At 49.0% G+C, this 23209-nt stretch overlaps 9 protein-coding genes across 9 annotated transcripts; 4 read left to right on the top strand and 5 right to left on the bottom strand.

Moving 5' to 3' along the window:
* Positions 1-321: 321 nt before the first annotated feature.
* On the top strand, positions 322-1674 carry N7525_006062 (uncharacterized protein; the record flags this gene model as incomplete). The annotated part of the gene is made up of 1 exon (XM_061213598.1): positions 322-1674. One exon carries the CDS (start codon positions 322-324, stop codon positions 1672-1674), a length of 1353 nt encoding a protein of 450 aa, XP_061070619.1.
* Positions 1675-2125: 451 nt separating this feature from the next.
* Positions 2126-2649, top strand: N7525_006061 (SCP2 sterol-binding domain-containing protein; the record flags this gene model as incomplete). Its single annotated transcript, XM_061213597.1, has 3 exons — positions 2126-2141; positions 2190-2399; positions 2486-2649. The coding sequence occupies 3 exons, from the start codon at positions 2126-2128 to the stop codon at positions 2647-2649; spliced, it is 390 nt and encodes a 129-aa protein (XP_061070618.1).
* A 164-nt stretch (positions 2650-2813) lies between these two features.
* On the bottom strand, positions 2814-7557 carry N7525_006060 (uncharacterized protein; the record flags this gene model as incomplete). Its single annotated transcript, XM_061213596.1, has 5 exons — positions 2814-4138; positions 4191-6440; positions 6492-7005; positions 7069-7377; positions 7429-7557. Coding segments are annotated over 5 exons (4527 nt in total), but the record flags the coding sequence as incomplete, so codon positions are not given.
* A 431-nt stretch (positions 7558-7988) lies between these two features.
* Positions 7989-10128, bottom strand: N7525_006059 (uncharacterized protein; the record flags this gene model as incomplete). Its single annotated transcript, XM_061213595.1, has 6 exons — positions 7989-8190; positions 8245-8811; positions 8867-8944; positions 9011-9880; positions 9933-10022; positions 10076-10128. 6 exons carry the CDS (start codon positions 10126-10128, stop codon positions 7989-7991), a joined length of 1860 nt encoding a protein of 619 aa, XP_061070616.1.
* A 683-nt stretch (positions 10129-10811) lies between these two features.
* Positions 10812-12743, top strand: N7525_006058 (uncharacterized protein; the record flags this gene model as incomplete). The annotated part of the gene is made up of 10 exons (XM_061213594.1): positions 10812-10969; positions 11038-11051; positions 11111-11183; positions 11238-11569; positions 11641-11784; positions 11862-12094; positions 12153-12350; positions 12409-12436; positions 12498-12613; positions 12660-12743. 10 exons carry the CDS (start codon positions 10812-10814, stop codon positions 12741-12743), a joined length of 1380 nt encoding a protein of 459 aa, XP_061070615.1.
* A 612-nt stretch (positions 12744-13355) lies between these two features.
* On the top strand, positions 13356-14285 carry N7525_006057 (oxidoreductase, short chain dehydrogenase/reductase family; the record flags this gene model as incomplete). Its single annotated transcript, XM_002564132.1, has 1 exon — positions 13356-14285. One exon carries the CDS (start codon positions 13356-13358, stop codon positions 14283-14285), a length of 930 nt encoding a protein of 309 aa, XP_002564178.1.
* Positions 14286-14454: 169 nt separating this feature from the next.
* Positions 14455-15255, bottom strand: N7525_006056 (SDR family oxidoreductase; the record flags this gene model as incomplete). Its single annotated transcript, XM_002564133.1, has 1 exon — positions 14455-15255. One exon carries the CDS (start codon positions 15253-15255, stop codon positions 14455-14457), a length of 801 nt encoding a protein of 266 aa, XP_002564179.1.
* Positions 15256-15566: 311 nt separating this feature from the next.
* N7525_006055 (uncharacterized protein) lies at positions 15567-16720 on the bottom strand (the record flags this gene model as incomplete). Its single annotated transcript, XM_061213593.1, has 4 exons — positions 15567-15614; positions 15673-16187; positions 16246-16323; positions 16384-16720. 4 exons carry the CDS (start codon positions 16718-16720, stop codon positions 15567-15569), a joined length of 978 nt encoding a protein of 325 aa, XP_061070614.1.
* Positions 16721-19141: 2421 nt separating this feature from the next.
* Positions 19142-21813, bottom strand: N7525_006054 (glycoside hydrolase family 55 protein; the record flags this gene model as incomplete). Its single annotated transcript, XM_002564136.1, has 5 exons — positions 19142-19523; positions 19588-19680; positions 19730-20915; positions 20973-21431; positions 21483-21813. The coding sequence occupies 5 exons, from the start codon at positions 21811-21813 to the stop codon at positions 19142-19144; spliced, it is 2451 nt and encodes an 816-aa protein (XP_002564182.1).
* Between the last annotated feature and the right edge of the window lie 1396 nt (positions 21814-23209).

The raw sequence follows: 23209 nt of genomic DNA, 5'->3' as shown, positions 1-23209 counted from the left end.
TGTCGAATCGCATGCTATAAGGCAAGTAGGAGTACAAAATTCGACGTACAGCTCGGGCTACATCTGGTCCGATATCTAGACCAGGGGAAATAGTTATCTCTTACATGTAGCTGAAACGTAAACCAGGAGAATAAACGGTGTGTATTGTTCTATGTAAGGTTTGGAAATAGGGAATTTTGTATAAATTGGTTTGCTGCAATTGATCACTTGGGAGAATAATTCCATCACCAACCATCTACGTGTAGTGCTCATCTTTAAATCAAGTCAGCCACTACCTCGAGTGTTATGTATATGCAAAGGAATTCTGCCGAACGGGCGGCCATGGTATCAGAACAGCGGCTAGTTCGACTTTGGAAGACGAAGCGCATCCAAGAAGTCCTCACGAGCCATCTAGCGAGCAAGGATCTCATCTCATGCCGTCTAGTATGCCGCAGGCTCGCTGCCTATCTCGCACCAGTCCTATTCGCGGATATTGAAGTCCGTTTTCGCAGCAGCACCTTTGACAAGCCATCACGGATGGCAGCTCTGGAGCGCGTTGGGGTACACATCCAAGCCATGACGTTTAAAATCTCACATGATAGGGAGACATTCTTACCTCCAATCCTGGATCCAATCACGGGGACAGAACAAACGTTTATCTACACGCCACAACGGTGCCAACTTGGTGGCAGTAGCCCAAGGTATGGCAGCCGGCAAATGACAGAGCTGCTAGTCAAGCAGTATCCGCCTCTGTTCCATGCATCTACCAACATCCCGTCATTTGTCCAGGCATTGACGATGATGAGCGGCTTGCAACATCTGCGAATCTCCTGCGAGGGCCAAGTACCAAGCCATCGCTATCGCCGGAGTGTAGTAGATTATGCATTGATCTCATTGCGAATGGCAATCGAACAAGCACCATTGAAAGATTTCCACACTCTGTCATTATTGTCAGTCCACCCAGGAGCAGTCCTTTATCTGGGACCAGCTCCAGGATTTGGTGCTTCACCTGCATCTCGCAAGCGTTGGTCGCAGGTCCGCAAGCTCACAGTCCAGATGTCGAGTTTCGGCCATGAGCCAGGTCAACCGACGGACCACCTCAAGCTCCTTCACGCGTACCTAGGAAGCTTTCCATCTCTACAAAGACTGGTCTTTCATTGGGAAGGCGAGAGGGGCCTCTCACCCCTGTCGCTTGCAACAGAGCCGAGCCTGAGCAGCACGGCGAAAGGGAAGCCAACTCAAGCCTACCCTCAGAGGTGCGCATTACCCTTACGGCCATTGAAGTTCCAACATCTTCAACAGATGGAGCTGGTCAATGCAACAATGGACGCGTCGCAAGTGGCGTCTTTCATCCAGGAGCACCGGAGTTCCCTACGCGAGTTCAACTTCGAAAACGTGATGCTCCGCAGCGGCAATTGGGACGATGCGCTCGCGCCGTTGACACGACTCAGCGGGAGTGAGAGATGGAAGCAGGGTCGGCGCGACGCCGACACCATGGATGTGCCGATCGTATTGAGTCCAGCGGGAGTCAGCCAGAAACAGTTACAGAAGGTAATTTGTGCTTTGCAGCAATACAAAAGTCCAAGAACACTGCGAAGCTTGGCCAAAGCGGGATCGCGGACACGCGAGTTGCTGTGGGAGAGCCCGGATCATATGAAGCGATTGCTGCGGTCTTCGGTGTTTAGTTGGCGGTGACGTCAAAGGTAAGGGGTTCGTAAAGTTTTCTTCCGAGGAAGGATTGGCATAGGCTAGGGCTAATGACTGTAGTACTGTCGCTGTGAATACCGCATTTGTGCAACTCTCAAGTCGCAATGCAACATAAGCGCGGTTCGTGTGGAGTCGGGGGGAAATTCCTGGGGGTGAACCGTCAACACGGAGAAGACTGGGAGAAAGGACCAAGGCTTTGAATGGCAAGAGAAATGAAGATCCTAGTCCAGTCCAGGAAGAATCTCAGAGAATCAAGAACAGAAAAGACGGAAAGGGAGAATCACAGACACTGAGCTTCCCTCGGTGTGGGGAAAGTGTGGGTTGCGGGCCTCGGCACGTGTGGTCAGTTCACATGCACTTGGCAGATTGTCATTTATATTCGGTCACCCGCCTTGGTGACTTACCATCACCTTTGTACTACCATCTTCACATATTCACCATGTCTCTCAAGAAGGGTATGCGTCTTTCCCCTGACTCGACCAGTCAGAAGCTAATGAAAATAGATTCCCACCCCTCGTCCGCTGCCTTCGACGTCATCAACCAGACGCTCCAGGCCAACGAAGCCGACCGCAAGGATGCCCTAGGCAAGGCCAAAGCCATCTTCGCCTTCAACCTGAAGAACTCCAGTGGTGAGGAGGCTGCTTGGTACCTTGACCTCAAGAACAAGGGCGAGGTTGGTCAGGGTTCTGCCCCTGCTGGCGACAAGGCGGATGGTGAGTCTACATTCCTGGTCTGGTCTGCGCGCGTTGGTGTGCAATGTGTTTTTTTCTTGCACATGCTAATTTATCTCCCTCAATAGTGACCCTCTCCCTCTCCGATAGCGACTTTGCCCAGCTCGTTTCCGGCAAGGCCAACGCTCAGCGTTTGTTCATGGGCGGCAAGCTGAAGATCAAGGGTAACATTATGAAGGCGACCAAGATGGAGCCTATCCTGAAGAAGGCCCAGGGCGGTGCCAAGCTGTGAAGATTAGATACCCTTTTGAAAAATTATATACGAAGTCCCTTATCTACTAGGGCGTTTATTTTCGGCTTTTCACTTTCGGGATATTTTGATTGTTCAACTTCAAATAATCTTAATATGTAGCAATGACCGCGAGCATCGCTGGTTCGGATTGATGAATGCCAACTCTACATGTCCCGCACATGTCCCTGTCTAGATACTCGCCCCTGGTCCAAAACCACGAAGTAATCCGCATCCTTGACCGCTTCTACGCGATGCGCAATCGTAATGACAGTAGACTGCTGCAACTCCTCCCGGATAATCTGCTGAATTTCAAGAGAAGTCTCGTGATCAACGGAAGCAGTCGCCTCGTCGAGAATGACAATCGCGCTTCGACGAAGGACAGCCCGTGTGAGAGCGATAAGTTGCCGTTGACCCTGGCTAAGATTTCTTCCTCCAGCCTCAATATGTGTTCCAAGGTGCCAACCGTGCCGACTACACAGACGCCCCAGGACTTCGGTGCATAGCTCATCGGAATAATCTTCCGTTGGATCTAGGTTGAGTCTGATGCTACCGGGGAAGAGGACGGGATCTTGAGCGACGAAGGTAACTCGGGTGCGTAATGCTTGTGTGCTGACGTCGGCAATATTGATGCCGTCGATAAGAATGCGACCAAATTCAGGTCTGATGACGCTCAGAAGGGACATTGCCAATGTGGACTTGCCGCTGCCAGTACGGCCGATAACCGCTGTAGTGGATCCCCCAGGGATGCGAATCGAGACGTTTACAAGTGAGGGATCGAGATGCGGTGCGTAACGGAGAGTTGCATCTTCGAAGACAACGTCGCTGCCATAAGTTGGCCACGCGGCTGGGGGAGCGATGGTCCCGGGAGTTTCTTCTTCGATGTGCAGTAGCTCGTCGACTCGCTCTACTGACACGAAGTCCATTTGAAGTTGGCCATACTGCTTGCACAGTGTATGCGTGGAATCGACGAAGTTGTTGGCAGCAATAAGCACGAATGCCACCAGTCCTGGTGTGGTATTGGTGTACAACGCCAGAGCTGTTAGACAAAATGTTGAGCAAGCAGACAGGCCCTCAAATCGGTACATGAGCCAGCTTTGGAGAGACCAGTAGAAATGGTCCATTCCCTGGAACTTGTCAACCACGGATATGACCCGGTTCTGGAACTGTGACTCTGCATGGAAAGCTCGGACGGTGGTCAGGCCGTGCAATAGTTCGCCGAAGTTGGACAACAGAGGACTTAATGACACCATTTCGAGTCGTCGTAGGCTTTGAGATGTGGGAAGGAAACGCAGGAATACCAAGACAAACACCACTGTGAGAGCTAGGGAGAATAACAAAAACACTGGGGTAGCGGTGGCAATTACCAGGACAGAAGAGATCCATGTGATGGCTTGGAATGCAATCACCTGGAATTGCTCACTAATGTTGCCATCCACGACCCCAATATCGGATGTGAGACGGTTCATCAAGCGGCCAAGAGGGATCGTATCTGACGAATGATTGGTTAGCTTTGTCCTGTTGAGTCAAGCCATAGAACTTACCCAAGTATCGGAACGTTGCATGGCTAACCCGGACCAATACCCGTCGGAACAAGGACTGCCCAGCATAATAGACGATGACCAGCATCAGAAGCTGAGCGACAAGGAGTGTGGCCGCTTGAAAAGAGATGATAGCAAAAAACGTCCATAGCCAGGGTCGCACATCCTCGCGCGGAGACGGTAATTGGCCTACGGAGCTCGGAGGCCCAAAGTACATGTCCATGCTCAAGTTTGAGACTGACCATACATCTTGTGATGGCCTCTCACTCCACTTTGGAAGAGTTGTCTGCTCATAGGCTTCTCCCCACCCTTTTAGGAACCACGATTGACCAACAGCCAACAGTCTGTAGATTGCCAGGACAAGGACGAGGGTGAGCCACCATCGGTACTTTCCGGCCTTGACATAATTCCAGTAGACTCGAGCCTTAACACCCCCGTCTGCTCGATGCTCCTCCTCGATGAATTTATCAGGCACGGCAGCTGTCTCCTCAAGTGTGGTTTCTGCTTCTGTTCCGTCTTCATGGGCGATGACTTGCAAGGAGGACTCAGTCGCGTCAAGCTTAATGCTATCCTTGTCATAAACAGTAGCATGCTTTCCACAAATATCGATTATTTGATCCGCACGTTGTCGAACCAACGTAGTTCGATGTGTCACTAGAACGATAGTTCGGTCTTTCATCAACGGCCCCGAAAAGCATCTTCGGACTATGAGCTCCGCGGTATTGTGATCTAACGCAGACAAGGGATCATCCAAAAGCAGAACCCGCGATGCGCTGTAGACAGCTCTTGCCAGAGCTACTCGCGCTTTTTGGCCACCTGATAAACCAATGCCATTTTCACCCACAAACGATAAATCGCCATGTTTGAATTGAGCAAGATCTGGAAGCAAGGCGCAGGCTTCCAACGTCCGTTTGTAGCGCTGGTCATGGTAGGGAGCGGAGAATAGAATGTTATCACGAATACTCATGCTTTGCAGCCACGGGGTCTGCGCACAATATCCCACCATTTCGTTTGGAATATGGACCGAGCCGTTAAGTCTATCGAGTTCCCCCAAAAGAGCTTGCAGAAATGCCGTTTTTCCAGCACCGACCTTGCCGGTGACGACAGTCAGTCCTTTGGGAATGGTAATATTGATATCAACAAGGACGGGTGAGACCTTCCCTGGCCATGCGAACGAACACGAGTGCATCGAGAGTGGAGCATCGTTCGCCAGGGGTTCAGAGGGCACATTCTCTTTGTCGGGTTCGGACATGAAATCCTCGATACGCCCAAGGGCAATGAAGGCATTGATAAGTGATGTAATAAGACCAGGGATATCCCTAAGACGGGTCTCTAGCATGGTAAACAACTGCAATGCGGGAAAGATAATATCAACTCGCAGCTCATGCCCGGCCAAAGAGGTGTATGCGTACAACGCAACCACTGGAAACACGCCACTTGCAAAAGCGTTGATAAAGCGAATCAAGATACTCCATAGACTAGTCACAATTCGAATATTCAACTCATGCTGTCGGGCCTCCATTACCTGCTGAAGCCAATGATTCTGCCACCCGTACCACCGCAGGTGACGGATAGCTTCTACGAATTGCGAAGTTATTTGGAGTCTTGTATCCGTTGCCACTCGTCTGACTCGCTCCCAACGGAGAAGAGCTCTAGTTACCAGGGCGTTCACGATCTGCGCAACCAGAACGGCTAATATTCCCAGGAAACAAGATGGCCCGAAGAGTGTCCAGACAAGGAAGGTAGCGATCACGAGTCCTAGTGGCTTGTCAATCAACGAGTCGACCTCCCAGAACCTCTGTGCAACTTCATAAACATCTCCGCGCAAGAGATTAAAGATTTTTCCAAGTGACGCAGCTTCTTTAGCGTGTTTTTGTGGGGCCTTTCTGTTGTAAGTAACGATACGTTGCCAGAAACCTTCCGCGGGTTTGGCTGGAGGCTGATGGCTCTCTTCAACTGGGGTTTCATGATTGACGCCATTTGCTTCCGCGTCAGATGGTCCTGGGTTGCCCTCGATCATCAGCCCAGATATGTTCTTCCGTGAAAGGGCTTTTTCATAGACCATCATTATCATTTCACCCCTCGACCGCTCATAGCATCGCCGTCCGTACCACAGAAGTAACACCTGAGACTGTGCAGCGACAAGTCGGAGAGCGAAGGACATGAAAGCATAGGTCAAAGGTACACGTTTTGGTCTGGACGGGTCCTTCATGGCCTGCAATAGTTGCTGCAATAGTACAGGAGTAGAAAAGTCTATGAATATTATTAGTGATATATAACAAAATAACGTCCGAATTTCCATACCGCATATCATCTGAACAAGCGAGACGGTAGAGATGATAAAAACATCAATTCCATTGGCTCTCAGTAGTCGACTAAGGACAGAGCCACGAAGTCGACGAAACTTTTCATGTAGCCGGCTGTGTTGAAAGTCAAATCCAAGCAGCCAAACATCTTGTTCATGTAGTTGTCTTTTGCGCCCAAGTGAGATAAGCGGTGCCATCCACGACACTGTGAGGAACTGCCAAAGCCTCACATTATCTTCTGGGGTGCGAAAGTCATTAGATGGCTGCTGACCAACAGCGCTGATATCTATTGAAGACAGTGAAGACTCGCGGAATGGCATTAGGATGATTGTTGCACAGGCTGCTGCTGCTGCCGATGCGGCAATGTAGCGAGCAACAATTTTGAATTTCGGACATTCATCTGGGTGAGTAGCCAAAGAAAGCTCAATTGCAAACGCTAAGATATAGTACGCGAGCATCGAGATAGAACATGACCTGGGCCGTTTCAGTGCTACCAGAATAGATGCTGTGGCCTAAGGAAGATGTGAGTAGCTGATATCCCGTAGCTTGTACCCCCAGAGACGGGGAGAACTGACCCATGAGAGAACAAGCACAAAAGCCGACGGATCAATTCTCGGAGGAACGAATTGAACCGTGTCGACTAGAAGTCCAGTGACCGAAAATATAAGAAGAGAGACAGTCCATCGCAATGATTGCTTGGGCTGATCTAGCGGGAGCTCTCCGGTCTCATGTTGCTCAGAAACAAAAGGAATAGTCCACTTGGGGCGCCACCGGTGAAAAAAGTATCCAAGTATATGGCTTAATGCAATAAGCAATACTACGATAGCCGGGATGGATGCCAGGTAGGGCAATGCACAAGGTGATAGCCACGCATTATGCGAGTCCTGGATTGGTCAGCCGGTGCGAGCCGAAACAAGGGGCCCATGAGTTCATACCCAGAACTGGTCACACTGTGGTCTGGATATACCCTGGCCCAGCGGAATTTGATTCATGCTTGGTCCCAAGAGCAGTGCCAGCTCTTCGCGGTAGCTCGGGGTGACATCCCTTCGTGAAGCAACGTGGGGCTGGATCAATATTCATCCGCTTGGCCCGTGCCATCTATACAGGTTGGTCAGAATTGGTACTTGGTCCCTGTTTGACATCACATAGAGAGTTAACAAACCGTGTGCCTGTTTCAATGTGCAATTATAGCTGCTGTCTTGCAGGAAAACATGGCGTCGACTTTCAGACCCAACGGCTTCAACGGCTGCGCCGATCATCTGGCGGGATCTCTGGCGGGATCATCCGCCACGGGGCCGCCCATTGAATAGAGTCCGGATGAACCTTGGCGTTACAAAGTCAGGCAGCTGCAACTAAGTAAAAGTTTGCTAAGAAAAACAAAGGATCAATGATAACGGATCTCTCTGATCCCTCTGGCGTGTGGTACTGATCTCATGATTGAAACGAGGCAGGCGACGTATCCTGTCTCAGAACAGGAAGTGCGAAATCGAGACCGCTACATAGCCCGCCTGAGAACTCGTGTTTTACTGTGCAATAATATAATGATCCCGTGAATCTCCTGCATCAAAGAGCCGTCCACGGCAAATCGCTCGATACTCTGTATCGCGTTCTTCTGCAGACCATCAATATCCGGTACCAAATGCGCTAAAGCAGGACAAACGGAGCCTAGAGTCAGGAGAAGAACAGAAGAAAACATCCTAAGAGATTGAAAAATGAGTCCAATTCGAGTATGCAGTGTATTGTGAACGTACGTATGAATAATGATCTCCGCGCAGGATGATGGGCCCATCAGTCGCCGCTCTGAGGCATCCAGATACGCCCGGCAATTGACTATACTTGCCTCGCACTGTTTGAGCACCATAGGTGGAACATCGTTCTCAGGTGAGGAGTCAATTGCACAAAGAAGAAATGGTCTGGTTATGATATCCTTGGCGGAATGGAAGCGGTGGAGCATATTGAGTTTAGGGCCAGTACAACGAGACGGGTCGTTGATATCTGGTTTAATTGTGCGCGGTAAAAGGCCAAACCAATTGTCGAGCTGTCGATCTAGTTCTTGAGAAACATTCAGGATTGTAGACAGTGACTGGAAGTCATACGACGGGCTGTCGCTTGAAGCTGGCTGCAGACCGAGGCTGCGCCTTGTCCAGTCACTTCCGTACATGGTGTGATGTACTCTGTTGAGCAGACGGCGGACGGACAATTCGGCAAGGAATACGTGTGTTTCCTGGGCATCATGATTTGGAAAGGTTGGGAAAGGAGTCAGATCAATTACATGTTCGATACCACTTCGCGGTAAATGATGTTCAGCTATCAGATCACTGCCGTCAATGTCAGCATAAAAGTGGTAGTCCATATTTGAGTTTGGAAACAAACCACTCTGTATCAAACGCTGCCCATGATAGTAGAATGATACTGGACTTGAGCTCATGATTATCTGGAGAAGCTTGACTTCTATCCCCAACAGACACCTGATCAATTCACTTGAAATCAAAGAGTAAACAGAGAGCATTGACTAACCGGCTGTTCAAATACTGGATACTCGTAGAAGCCATATGGATCAGCTTCCATGATTGGAGGGGGCGTAAAAGAAACCCAAAATATTTCGAAATGAGTATCAAACTCTGCGGAAGAGTGATGGTGGGGCAAAAGGACAGTAAATATTCGTTCATCAATATCTGCAATGCAGGTGAAATGAAATCTGCTCCAGGTACCCAGTATGGAGAGCTGGACTTTGTCGGGTCAACTTGCTCAAGAGCTGCAGATCCTAATGCAAGAACTGCAAGGCATAGTGCAGAATCACAGTCAACACTCAGACCGGCTCTAGCATGGTGGTCATAAAGCCCCAAAAATTGGTCTTTGTCAAGGATTGGCATCTCAACATGGACGTGTCTGAAATATGCCTCCACCAGTGGATAAGTGCTCGCTTCATCGAGTAATGGCAACTGACTCGCTGTAATTGTACCTGGGACAAAAGATAGCTGGTGTGGCATATGTCTTTTTGATTCCGCGCGTATGAACAGGTCTGGTGGAAACTCCCCAAAGAGCGTTTTTACTTTGTTCATATGTAGCATATATTCGGTTGTTGTTGTGTGGCCAATAGGAATGCTCATAGGCGGGATTTCATGTTCAGGTGGTATGAATGAAGATGAATTAGTGCTGATAATCTGGGAGATATCTGCCGGGTTGGGTCTCGACGGGGACGAAATTAACATGGTGGACGGATGAGAGAAGTCCGCTCTTTCATGCTCAGACGACGATGGAAATGCAAAACCACCGCTTCTCGTTTCGCCAGTCTGGGGTGTTTGAGGGAGCCTCGGGTGACTCCATAGGAAGTTCTCAATTGCATCAAGGCGGCGGAAGAACTCCGAAGACGAAGTCTCTCGAGGGCTGTCGGAGTTTAGCAACGTCGCTGAGGTGTTGAATAAGATGGGTCTCTTACCCCAAAGAATCAACTTCGTTGTAGACACATTCAACACCTGAATTCTCGCAGAGGCCGCAGGAGGGTATCGCACCATTGCAGCGGCGTTTCCTGCTCGTTCGTCAGCATGGGGAAACTCAGTCATCGGAATAAGGGGAACATACCGCCTCCGACAATAATTGCATGCCAAAGAAGCACGCTTACGACTGTTTTCCATGTGGTAAAATTATATCGATTTCATGGGTCAAAGCCACATAGATGAACCGTGTTGATGCTGATGTTGATACAAGGCGGGAAACTCCGCATGGGCCCGCTTTTGTCCCGCCTTAGTCATCAACAATCCCGCGGAGCAGCCCGCGAGTCCTCAGAGTTGACAATGTACGCAGTAGATGAAAGATATTTAACCAACTCCAGCCCCTCCAACGTTGCTTTCCGTTCTCATATCTCTGATTCTTTTTGAGAAGGTCTCATCCTGAGCCGGTACTCTCAATTGACACATTGCCCGACATGGAAGCCCCCCTCCAAATACGAACCGGGCGACTTTAAAACACGCACCAAGGCTGTTTACGACCTTTGTTTGATTTGATCATTTCCACACTGTATATACGATCTCACACAAACACCCAACTAGGATATTCTTTGTTAAAGTCATCGCTTAAAATTCCATTACTATATCTGAAGCCGTAAACATGGCCGCATTCGGCAATGAAATTGTATCGGGCCGATCAAAGCTTCGGGAAACTCTCGGCTCCACCTCAGTTCCCCGGGGCGCTTTCAGAGATTTTCTGTTGGGCTTGGCCGGGGTTACCCGATCCTTTTTAGTCTTTGACACATACTATTGGGACTATCAGTTTTGCCAATTCGGGGTCAAGCCTTGATTTGAGTCGCGTCAAATTCACTATGTTTGACGAAAAGCATGCCGCGGACGGCAAGGTCGATGGACCGCTCGAAAAAGACTTGGAGAACAAGTTGGACTCGAAGCAATTAGACGCGAAGCAATTGGAGCCCTTTGGAAATGAGGAGACAGCGGAGATCAAGTATCGGACTATGAAATGGTGGTAAGTTATTATTTTCTACGTAAACATTGTGAATTCAATCATGGACATGGCTAATCATGCTTAAACAGGCACTGCGGAATGCGTGAGTAGCTAAATTTGAGAAACGCACATAAAAGCTTCGACTCCTGACATCCATTCCAGTCATGATTGCAGAGAATGTCTCTGTCGGAATTCTGTCTTTGCCATCCGCAGTGGCTACCCTTGGAATGGTTCCGTATGTATTTCCTTTTGACGGTTTGGAGACCCCATAGCTAACATTTATAAACAGCGCTGCTATCATGATTCTGTTTGTCTCTGCCCTTTCATGGTACACCGGCTATGTCATTGGCCAATTCAAACTTCGTCATCCCGAAGTTCACAGCATGGGAGACGCCGGAGAGATCTTGATGGGTCCTTTCGGCCGTGAGCTGCTAGGCCTTGGCCAGTTGCTACTGTTGATCTTCCTCATGGCAAGCAACATCTTGATGTTCAATATCCTGATGAATGTATTGACCGACCACGGTACCTGCACGTTGGTGTTTGGTGTCGTCGGACTGATTATCTGCTTTTTGGGCGCCTTGCCTCGTACTATGGACAAGGTCTACTGGATGTCCGTCATTTGTGAGTACATTCCTCATCTACTGCAGCCATAACATTATCAAACTCGAGGAACTCGACTGACCTGTACGAAGCATTCTTGAGTGTCTTTGTTGCAACAGTGTTGACCATGATCACTGTGGGAGTCGAGAGCAAAGGACATGTCAAGAACGAGGCCACCACGGATGTCAGCTTCCGCGAAGGCTTCTTGGCGGTGACAAACATCATTTTCGCTTACCGTATGTGGAACACCAAATGATGCTAGTCATCAGACCTGGCAGAGTAAACCAAGCTAATCCAAGGACCGATCTTATAGTCGCCCACGTTGCGTACTTTGGCTTCATGTCCGAGACAGAAGACCCCCGCACATTCAACAAGTCACTCGCCATGCTTCAAATTGTCGACACCGTCTTGTACCTTGTTAGTGCACTGCTCATCTATCACTACGTGGGGCCGGAAACAGCCACCAGCCCTGGTGTCCAATCGCCTGCCATCCTCTCTCTGAGCCCGTTGATGGGTAAGATTGCCTGGGGCATTTCGATCCCGACGGTGAGTTTATCCTCCTATTTCGCTTGTCCTCTCTGGCCACGTTACTGATTCAATGCAGACCATTCTTTCCGGGGTTGTCCTCGGCCACGTCGCGTGCAAATACATATACGTGCGTATGTTCCGTGGGTCTGACAAGATGCACCGCCGAAGCTTCCTGTCTATCGGATCCTGGGTCGCTATCTGCCTCGGAGTCTGGGTTATTGCCTGGATCGTGGCTGAATCTATCCCCGTGTTCAACGATCTGCTGAGCCTGATTGTAAGTATTCTAACAAATCTCATTTGACTGAGAACGTTGGCTAATGCTGAGATTACAGAGTGCGGTCTTTGGAAGTTGGTTCAGCTGTAAGATTGACTCCCCATTGTATGGTTTCTTGGGATCTAAAAAGTGCTGACTTGTGATTAGTCGGACTCCCTGCGATCTTCTGGTTCTATATGAACAAGGGCCGTTATTTCCAGAACTGGAAGAAGGCTGTTTTGACCATTACCAATATTCTCGTCTTGGCTATTGCTTTTGCTATTGTAAGTATCCTCCTTGATTCTGCTTATGGTGGCTAATCCTTTCTAGTGCGGACTGGGATTGTGGGTATCAGGAGTCGCAATTCACGAAGACTCCGTTACCAAAAGTTGGTCTTGCGCTAATAATGCGTGATTGGAGAGCAACGAACCTCGAAGGAAGACGCTTCTCCTCTTAAAAAAGTATAGATACACCGATTAGACCTGCTTGACTACATACTCAGGCTTCATCATAGACCATAGATTTTTACCATAATTTCATATTGCATTTCAGGCTTTGCCTTTTTGACGGTAACACAAGACACAATGCACATTCAAGCCGGCGAAGGGCATATGTCGTGTTAATATTTACTTCATGAAACAAACTCCTAATCTCAGGCTGTACTTGGATACCAGTTTACTTGGCAATCTCCATAATCTTCGGATCAGCCCACTCCGATGGAGGTCTTGATGTCTCCGCTCAGGCAATCCCCCGCTTTGGCGGAAGCATCCCGCCTCACAGCCGCTTACCCCCAACAGCTGCACGTACTTCCAAATTGGATTACTTCAAACTCGCCGCTTGCAGTGATCGCCCAGGGCCTTCCTTTTTATACCCCGAATACTCCAAATACCCCAAGTGGTTTCCACATCTTGTCGCATCCTCCTCGCCCAGTGTGAACTGTTTTATCCCCCAATCCTGAGAACCAACTTATTACATCAATCTCTAGGTAAACACCGATTTGTCTAAATTAAGCCTTACGGGATAAATATGTCTGCCGACACATCAGCAGGAGCAAATGAGGACCAGCGAGCTTCTCTGACTTCCCGAATCCTCCCTACCATGACTTTGTCGGAGAGATCAAGTCCGCTCACTCGCCCTCTCGCCCCAGTGCCTTTTACATCGGCTCGTGAGCGAGCAGAAGCACGATTCCAAGTTCAGGGCAAAGCCATAGTCACCGGCGGAGCAGGAGCACTAGGCCTAATATCAGCACGGGCTCTCCTGGAGCACGGTCTTTCCTCACTATGTATTATGGATCTCCCTAGGACCTTGGAGACATCAGAAGAACAAATCCAATCTCTAGCATCGAATTTTCCATCTGTCAACATAACCAAAATCCCCTTGGACGTGACATCAATGGAGTCAATCGAACCCGCATTTGAGCAGGCACACAAAGTAATGGAAGGCATCGACATTCTCTGCTGCTTTGCTGGTATCCCTGGCTGCCAACCATCCCTCACAGTAACACCCGACCAGTTCAACCGAGTGATAGACGTCAATCTGAATGGATCTTTCTTCTGCGCCCAGGCAGCAGCAAAGCGCATGGAATCCTCAGGCAAAGGCGGATGTATCTTATTCACTGCGTCGATGTCTGCCCATTATACCAATTTTCCACAGCCGCAGGCTGCTTACAATGCGAGCAAGGCTGGAGTCGCGCATATGACTCGAAACCTGGCTGCTGAGTGGGCCGTTCATGGGATCAGAGTGAATAGTATTAGCCCCGGGTATATGGACACCATTCTTAACGCTGGGGACAGCCTGGCGGACGTTAGGAAGATTTGGGATTCGCGTTGTCCGATGGGGCGGATGGGGGATCCTGAGGAGATTACGGGAGCTGTTGTTCTTCTGTGTAGTCAGCGTGCAGGACGGTACATCACTGGTGCTGATATTGTTATTGATGGGGGGACTTTGACTCTGTGACAAGGTAGTGCACTAGCCATCATCAGGTCGCTGTCCGTGTGTCTACTTGCTTCTATTTCCAGAAACAGTTTCAGAATGGCAGTATCTCTTTGAGTGCTAGTTCATTGTAACGTTTATATACAAAAGAGACCACACAACAGCTTGTCGCATGTCTTCAAACAGCCCCTCTTCACCGACAAATGTAACCTCCATCAATCCGCAGATCCGCACCAGTAGTGTATGAGCTAGCGTCACTAGCAAAGTACACATAGGCAGCCTTCAACTCCTTAGGATCACTTTGGCGACCCATAGGAATCATATTATTCCAACTCTTCTGTGTCTCCTCATCCACGAAGTCACCCAAACCAGTATTGATATATCCAGGCGAAATACTATTCACACGAGCGAAATCTCTCCACTCATTGGCCAACGAGCGAGCCATGTGAATACACCCAGCCTTAGCAACATTATATGAAGTCTGCTCCTGGGGGTAGTTCACAATATGACCCGACATGGAAGCAGTAATCACAAAGCTTCCCTTTCCACGCTCCTTGAAATGCGGGCCAACGGCCTTGGCACAGTAAAAGACCGAGTTAAGGTCCGCCTGGATAATGTTCTCCCAGTCTTCGACCGAACCGTCGAGAACACCCGCGTCGGCGGTACGGCCCGCGTTCGCGATGAACGAGTCGATCCTGCCAAAGTCGGTGATCACGTTCGTGACCAGCTCTTGCACTTCGTTCCATTTCGATGTGTCGCATTTGTAGGCCTTGGCTTGGATACCGTACTCCTCTTGCAGGGCTTTGGCGTTTGCTTCGGCTCCCTCCTGTCGCGAGAAGTATGTGATTGCGATGTTTCCGCCCATTTCGGCACAGCCGCGGGCTGCTTCGAGACCGATTCCTCGGGAGCCGGATGCGCCCGTGACGACCACGACCTTGTCTTTGAGACTGAATAGGTCCTTGAGGGAGCTTGCTTGGGGGACTTCGATAGGCATGATGGGCGAGAAAAGGGACAGAGGTGTGTTGGAGATGTGTATAGGGAAGATAGAATGGATTCAGAATGGTTGAGACTTGTTTGGAGGATCGAGGGGCTGTAGAAGGATCAGTGAAGCCTTTATACCCTTGATGATTGATGGATCCAACTTCCCCACTGCGCAACTGCCCATATCATTCTCAGTTTCCTTTGCGATGTTGTTGCCCTGCTCCACCCGGCGGGACACGAGGCGGCACAGTCCCGCCAGCGTTTCGGTGGACACTTTGGAGTCAACGATCTCTCGAATTATTCATTTCAATAGATGAAGTAAATCTAGAAAATGGCAAACGCATTAGGCGGGCTAGCAACACCACCAATAACCTAGACGGTGTCTGAATTAGCATATTCCCAACACAGCCAATAATCAATAGAACCCCACCTTCAAAGGCATACTGGACAAGAAAAAGCTATAACGTTCATTAGCCTTGCAATGCTCCGATAACTTCTCCAAATCAAACATCTCCCCAATAGGAGTTCCCCAACCCGCCAGCACCCACTCATGCAAATTGAAATTCGGATCCGCATGGGCACCTCTAATAGGCGCACGCTCAAAACTCGGCGCATCACCGGCGACAGCAGAGAATTGATGCTCCCATAACCATCGCACCATACCCTCCGTCGCCTCAACGCCGCTAAAGTCTGGAGATGATCGGAGTGCCAAGTCCTTTCGCTGCTGGTTGTCTAGTTTGTTGTATGCCGCCGTAAAACCGCTGCGGATGAATAAAATGTCACCCTTTTGGAAGTTGAGGTTGTGATCTTTGACTACTCGTTTCAGGTTATCGAGGGTAATGGCCTCGGATTCGAGGGCGGAGATGGTGATTGAGTTTGTGGTGGCCCATTCTGCGTAGTCGAGGAGGACGCCACGGCCTGTTATTCCACCGTGTTCGCATATGGCTAGATGAGAGGTTTCGATTAGCGCTTGGCTAATTGGTATCCTAGAGCTGGTTCATACAGTGAATGCTAATAGTATCCGAGCTCTCTATCGCTTCCGTGGTATGTCCGTTATAGAACTGCCTGGACTTCTGGTTTGCTAGGACCGTCAACCGGTAAGCAATGATCTCGAACTCATCATAGACGCTCTACAACATACCGTAATGTCTGAACCCATCCCATTGGGTAGATCCCTGGCTATTGAATGTCAAGATGTCATCATAAACACAATTTGGATTCCGAAGAACAATCTCCTGCTTAAATGGATGGCGATTGAAGCTAGGATGCGAAGGCATGCTCAACGGCCAGTCGAGCGATATTCGCACACCAGTCCAGATTTCCTTCGCAGCTTCAACGACCCGCTCGGGTGTGAGCAGGTTCAGCGTTCCAAGTTGGTCATCCTTTCCAAATCGACCCCAGGCATTTCCTCGTGGGCCTGCTGGGTCTAGTGGAAGGGAATCGAACGAGATTACTGCGTCGTCATCTGGTTTTGCCATGGTTTGGGGTTGAGAGTAAAATATGGCCTGGATCCTTAGTTATGTGCTCTTTTTCCCGGGGCACCCCTCAGAGGCTCCATATCTCCATATATCCCCCGCACGCGGATATGAATCCGAGCGGCAATGCAATTTCCCGGGGCTTTGAGGTATTTGGGCTTTTTTGGGATGTAAACATTTCATACCTAAAGGATGTCTCTGTGCAGTCTGAGCATTTACCTACCTAGGTAGTTTGTTGCGTTTGTCATTCTCGGAGGCTTCATATTCATATACAGCTTCCTTTCCATATATTCATATCACACCGTTCTTCCTGCTTCATCCCCCTGGTAGCATCTAGCCTTAAGAGGTTATGAGCCCTTGCTCTCCCCGAGCACATTTTTATTGTCAGCTTCAGCAGTAGGGGTAGCGAGGCTAAATGCCTCCTACCCTAGCACCGCTAGCACCTTACCGGAAGCCTATATAGGGCGATACTATCTAACAGTATCTATCAAAGTCCATTAGGGTTTATTAGTGTTAGCCTTTAAAAGCTGCAACAAGCTTCTCTCTACACGGAGCCTCGTTAGCGAATTTTCTAGTACAGAATAGCAAAAGGCTCTATCTCTCACTTCTTAGAGAATAGTAAAAGGCTATATCTCACTTCTTTAGTAAATTCTAAACCCGCCTATATACGAGAAAAATTTAAATCGGTATTAAATAGGTGTCCCTTATTAAGAATTCTCTTTATCTTGATCTTTATCTTTATTTTAACTAGCTAAAAGCTGTCTTGATCTTTTATCTTCGCTTTTTGATCAGCTACAGTAGCTGAATACTCTTCCTAACATATTACCTTACAGCTAAAACGGTTTACTATAGGAACCAGAGTGATTTATTTTTTTGATATGGATTCATACTTTCTATGATGTTTTTTGATGCTTAGTCTGTGGGGGGGGGGGGGGGTTTGACATGCATACATATATGCGATTCGTCTACGGTATAGTTTTGTCGTTTGTCTCTGTACAGACTGAGCATTTGCCTAGTTTGTCGCGTTTGTCATTCTCGGAGGCTTTATATACGGCCTCCTTTCTATAAATTTCTATAAATTCATATCACATCTTTCTTCCTCCTTCATCTCGCCCCCCGCCCCCCCCCCCCCAGCAGCCGGGCGCCCGCTAGCATCTAGCCTCAGGAGAATCACGCGGGGATCTTAGAGCGCCTAGGTACCCACGATTTACGTCAAGGGGCGGCGAGAGATGTCGCCCACTTACCTCTAGCCAAGCCGGCTATCAACAGTGAGAAGGTGACAGCGTCCCTTCTCGACCATTCGCGTCGAGTGACAGACGTCGGGGTGACGGAAGATTATATGGGGGGTCCAGGAAGACTTCTGGACCCTCCGTGCTATAAACAAACCGGTTCGAGATCTACGGGCACAGAGTCGTGCCGAAGTCCCTTTCATACCAGAAAGGCTACAACCTCAAGAAGTGTCAAGTTTTATGATACAAAATGGCATGGATATTGGTTGTTTATACCAACGGTCAGTTACGCGTTATAGGATCCACCAACTCCGACGTGGGCAGTGGGCTGACCAGCAAAAGAATAGCGAGATCCTTGGTGTTGCTTATCCTACAAACTCCGCTGGAAAAGGCCGTAACATCGATCCGACTCTTCAAAGCATCGATCCAATTCTTTAGAGCATCGACACCACACCTGAGAGCATCGACCCGATTACCCTAGATGAGCACTGTGAATTTGGACGGCGATACAGAGGCCGAGGACTCCAACGACCAAGACGACCCCGTCGACGACGCATACATGGCCCAGATGCTAGGCATCGAATGCAATACCAGAGACGCTGATCCGGATATAATATATATGATCGTATAATGCGCGAAGCCCTTCGGGAAGCGCTACTCAATACGACAATACCTACGATGAATTCATCATTTAAGCAAGGAGGAAGCAGGCAAGCTTGCACCTGCGAGGCCTGGAGGGTATGAGAAACGTGAGCCGGCAGCTATATGCCCACATGACGGTTGTACTGTGAGTTTTACTCAGTCTCTTAAAGTCCCTCGGCACCTCCGCACCGTTCATCATCTAAGCGAGGAGGAGATTAAGGAGCATGTACCTACACGGCGTGATTTGCTCAGGAACCGTGTCTGGTGCCCGGTCTATGGTTGTACTTTGGACTCTACTCCGAATAGTCTTAGTCTTAATACTAGGACGCTCGTTGCACACCTACGAAACGTCCATGGACTCAACAAGGAAGAGGTGAAACGTCTTGTCCCACACGTAAAAGATCACGATCTCGCTGGTTTTGCACGTTTTTCGTCAAATTATCGGATGAGTGGGTCTACGTAATTACCAAGTTCTTGCCAATAAAGCTACGTCCGCGGTATGGAGGATGGACTTCACGCAAAACGGAGTTTAAAGTATGAGAACTATGGTACTCTAGAAGGTGAAGTACGCAATAGTAGCAGCGTACGTAGCCAGATTGTCGCCAACCGTGGCCAATGCAGTACCATCCTTCACAATCATATAACTAGTCCCCACAGTGTTTAGCCCATATACCACAAGTCCACTTGTACTGCCCTCGGTGCTGAAAATCATGCTTTGGCAATTCTCCGGGAGGGGGAATGTGGAGCAACTGGTGCTGTAGTTATTGAAGAAGCTGTATAGCCCAGCCCCGTAGATAATCACATCCTTGGTATTGAGAATCCGCAGACCAAGGGAGTTGCAGTTCCCGCCGAGACAGCTACTATAGTCGGGGTCACTGAGAGCCAAATTCCTAGGATATGGACCGTTGGCTGCGTTGGGATTTGGCTGATAGTATCTGGGTGCATTTGGTTAGGACAGAAGATGAAAGATACAAGGATATCATGTATGGGACCACTTACGGAGTTTCCGTCTGCACGAACCCAGCGCAAATGGAGCTTGCACCTGAGAATTGATACTGATACAGCGAGTGATGCTCGGACCCTGTTCCGTATCTTGCGCCAGTGTTAGTGAGAGAGCACGCACGGGATCTCTGTCACTTACAGCCAGATATTCTTTCCTTCTACTAAAAGGCCACGGCCAGAATACACCGAGATCTGGGTATTGGTTGGACTTTCAAGGTCATGATCGGCAGTCCAAAGCCAGACATTCTCCAAGTAAACACCACTGGCGGCTTTGGTGATGTGCATGGACATGTAAGCAACTTGACAGGCTGCTGAGACAGCTGCTGTCGTCGGGCACTGAGCGACCTGCTGCTGAGATCCTTGGAAACCCCCAATTCTAGTGTGAACATCCCACATTCCAGAACCTGATGTCGCCGCCAAGTTCCACTCAATGAGTACAGCTCCCGGCGCGGAGCCCGAGGTGCTCACTATCATGTCGGACCATTCAATGGACCCGGATTCTCCAGATCTGCCAATTTGAACCACAGGGACAGGCTTGGTAATACTCGACCATACACTGCCAGTGGCCATGATGACAGAATATGCCTCGCCGACAATCCGAGATCCCGGCGGAATGTAAATAGTGTTCGTGACTTTGTACGTGCCTTGATCAAAGAATACAATTTCACCTGCAGATGCGGCAGATGCCAATGTGGATTGAATGACTGTCGTGTCGTCGGTTGAACCATCTCCCTTGGCACCTGCGCTTCTAATGCTGACAAACGAAGCTACTGGTGATTGCGCATATTGAGGCTTGGATTTGGTGAAATACCTGTTCGATCCACCAGCAAGCAAAGCACTCGGGCGCGTGGGCGCAGTGAAGGAGCCTTGGAAGTTGGTCGGTCCGTTTGGAGTATACTTGTGGCCTTGGCCCCAAGCGCCAATTGTTGTGGAACCTGTCGAGCCGGCAAGGACAGTACCACTGACACCTTTGACGGCAACCGGGACGTTTTTCAAATTGATGTTCTCCATAATGAGGCTGCCAGTCGATAGTGTCGAGGACTGCCAAGCGGTATCAACAAAGGTAGGGCAGTTTTGGATAGTGCTGTCAAGAATATTGACCGATCCAACGAGCTGATTCCCAGCACCACCGTTGCTGATCGAAATAGCAGTTGTACAGTTAAACAACGATAGACCTTGGTAAGTCCACCCCCAGTTCCAGATCTGAGAAATTGCCGTCACTGTATTTGAAATGACCAGGTTCCGCATGGTGAATTGCTGATTGCCAATATTGGCACCATACAGGCCACCTGTAATTACCACATCGGTCATCCAGCCACCAGAGCCTGGTATTGCAGTACTGCATTAGTATAGATCTAAAAGAAGTTCACGTACCAACATACCATTCTCAATGAAGATACCCTGATGCTGCGTTCCAGAAGCAGAACTCATCACAATGACAACATTCTCGATGCTGGAAGCTTGGCCAGTCGGCCAATGAATACCAGTCGCAGCAGTAGCGGCAGGGATTGCAGTCAAGTCCAATTTCAAATTGCGAATCTGTCTAAAGAACACATTTGTCGACGTCCAGCCCTGGTTTCCATCGCTCTGGTATTGGTCACCGTCAATCATCCCGAGTCCGACAAAACCTGCGGTTGCTTTTATGACGGGCATGGCATTCGGATTGCCAATCAGCTGGGTGAAATAGTAATCAATGATCGACGTTGAGATTAGATACGTTCCAGATGGGAAGTAGACTATCGCGGGAGTTGTTGTGGAGGATTGTCTGCTTGCCGGGCCAAAACGACCACCGGCGCTTATGGCCGCGTTGATGGCGGCCGTATCGTCGGTCACACCATCACCTAGATTTACTTTAGTGCTTCTCATGGCAGTAATAATCCGTAGATGCTAACCTTTAGCTCCGTAGTCTTTCACATTCCGGAAGACTTTGTAGCTAGAAGGGTTTGGGTTGAAAGCTGCGACACCTTGATGAGCGATGTCTGCTAGCCAGTAGGGAGTGTCTGCCGCGGCCGCTACTGCAACTGAAGATTTGGCATTCGCGGCGACTTTGGTTTCAAAGCTTACAGCAGCCGAGGCGATTTTCGTTGGAGCACCGAAGGACATATACTGCTCAAAGGGGAGCATGGCAGAGCTGACTATAGCATCCACAGCGGGGATCTCCAGTAGCTGTGCATTGGCACAGGCCAGCAAGAAAAGATACTTGAGCACAGAAGAATAATACATCTTGACCCCGGAGAACTGAGGGGAAAGTCAGCGAGGCGGGTGCTTGCGAATCACTGGCTCGAGAGGCATGGGCAACGTGGGCCGGGGAAACATGGTTTATATATGGCCACCCGGTGATTTTGGTAATAAGCTCGATCGGATAATGCAGGTATGCGCATGACAGAAAAGGGATGTGGTCAATGACACTGCATCTTCAGCCGAGAGAAAAGCAAATTCAGGAATCCCACCCCGAAATACCACTCGAGATGGGGAAATAGATACCGAGTGACTGCAGACCAGGGGTCTCCATTGGTTATTTATTTTCCGGGGAAGTTCATTCTTCTGTCACGGCGTATTCTCTGTCTCATGATATGAAGTTGCGCAGGTGGAGATGAGAAAGTGAATAAATGGTGCTGATCTTTCCCCACAAACGATGGAGTTCCCTGTCTCTGCCTGCATGTCGGCCAATAGTCAATCGAAGTCTAGCACATTTCATTTTATAGAAAACCCAAGCCAAATCACTAGTTTGGCGCGGATGCTTCCCAATATAGGAATGGAATGTGACTAGTTGAAAATACCATTGCAGCCACCTTTCGGAGTATGTGAGTTAGGGTGCGACTGGTAAGAAAGCCCCAGGGGCTTATACTCATATTGGACTTCAAAGTGTCCTAACTCTGATTAACTTAAATGGAAATAAGGTCAGCAGACCCACGGAACAACACGCCCTAAGTGCGGGGAGACGAAACTGAAGACCCGGGTACTTCCATCTTATAGGTCACAGCATTGTCTGGACTCGAGCACCTTTGACTTGAACATAATACTCAAATGGTAGACTTACATCGGTATGATCTTCCGGTCGTCCGTAAGGTGTACAGCCCACCCAGCTGTTCCCCTTGGGTTCTCGGATAGATTGACTGTGCACATACATACATCATACAGTCTCACTTTATATATACATACTTGGTGGTTCAGCACATCAGTGAGGCGCTTGAATCCACTGGCCAAAATCATTTTGTTATAAATTAGGACTCTGCTTCACACACCAGTGTCATTTATATTGTTTTCAGGGTCCAGTGTACCTTGTAGTGTTACTAAGACGGATCTTTCTTCCGTTGGTCAACGTCGGCGACATCATGAAATGAGCGGGGCTTCTATTTGAGCATAGAAATATTCCGTTTTACCGTGTTTCATACTTTGTTGCTAGAAGTGAGGGAAGTTCAGCATAAAGAAATGATGATAATCGGACAAACATATCATCCCTTTCTTCCCTTTCTCCAATGCGGGCAAACAATAGCTTGGAAAGTCCCGAGCATGGACCTTGGCTGCCAAGAAGTATCACGTGATCGATTCTTTTCCGCCTTGGATGCTTCCTGCCAAAAAAAAAAATATAACAAGTCGTGACTCCCTTCATTGCGTC

Source organism: Penicillium rubens (genome assembly GCF_028828025.1).
Source record: "Penicillium rubens strain IBT 27055 chromosome Unknown utg000002l_segment0_segment0, whole genome shotgun sequence".
Lineage (NCBI taxonomy): Eukaryota > Fungi > Ascomycota > Eurotiomycetes > Eurotiales > Aspergillaceae > Penicillium > Penicillium rubens.
The sequence above is the reverse complement of the archived record's forward strand: the minus strand, read 5'-3'. Positions and strand labels throughout refer to the sequence as shown.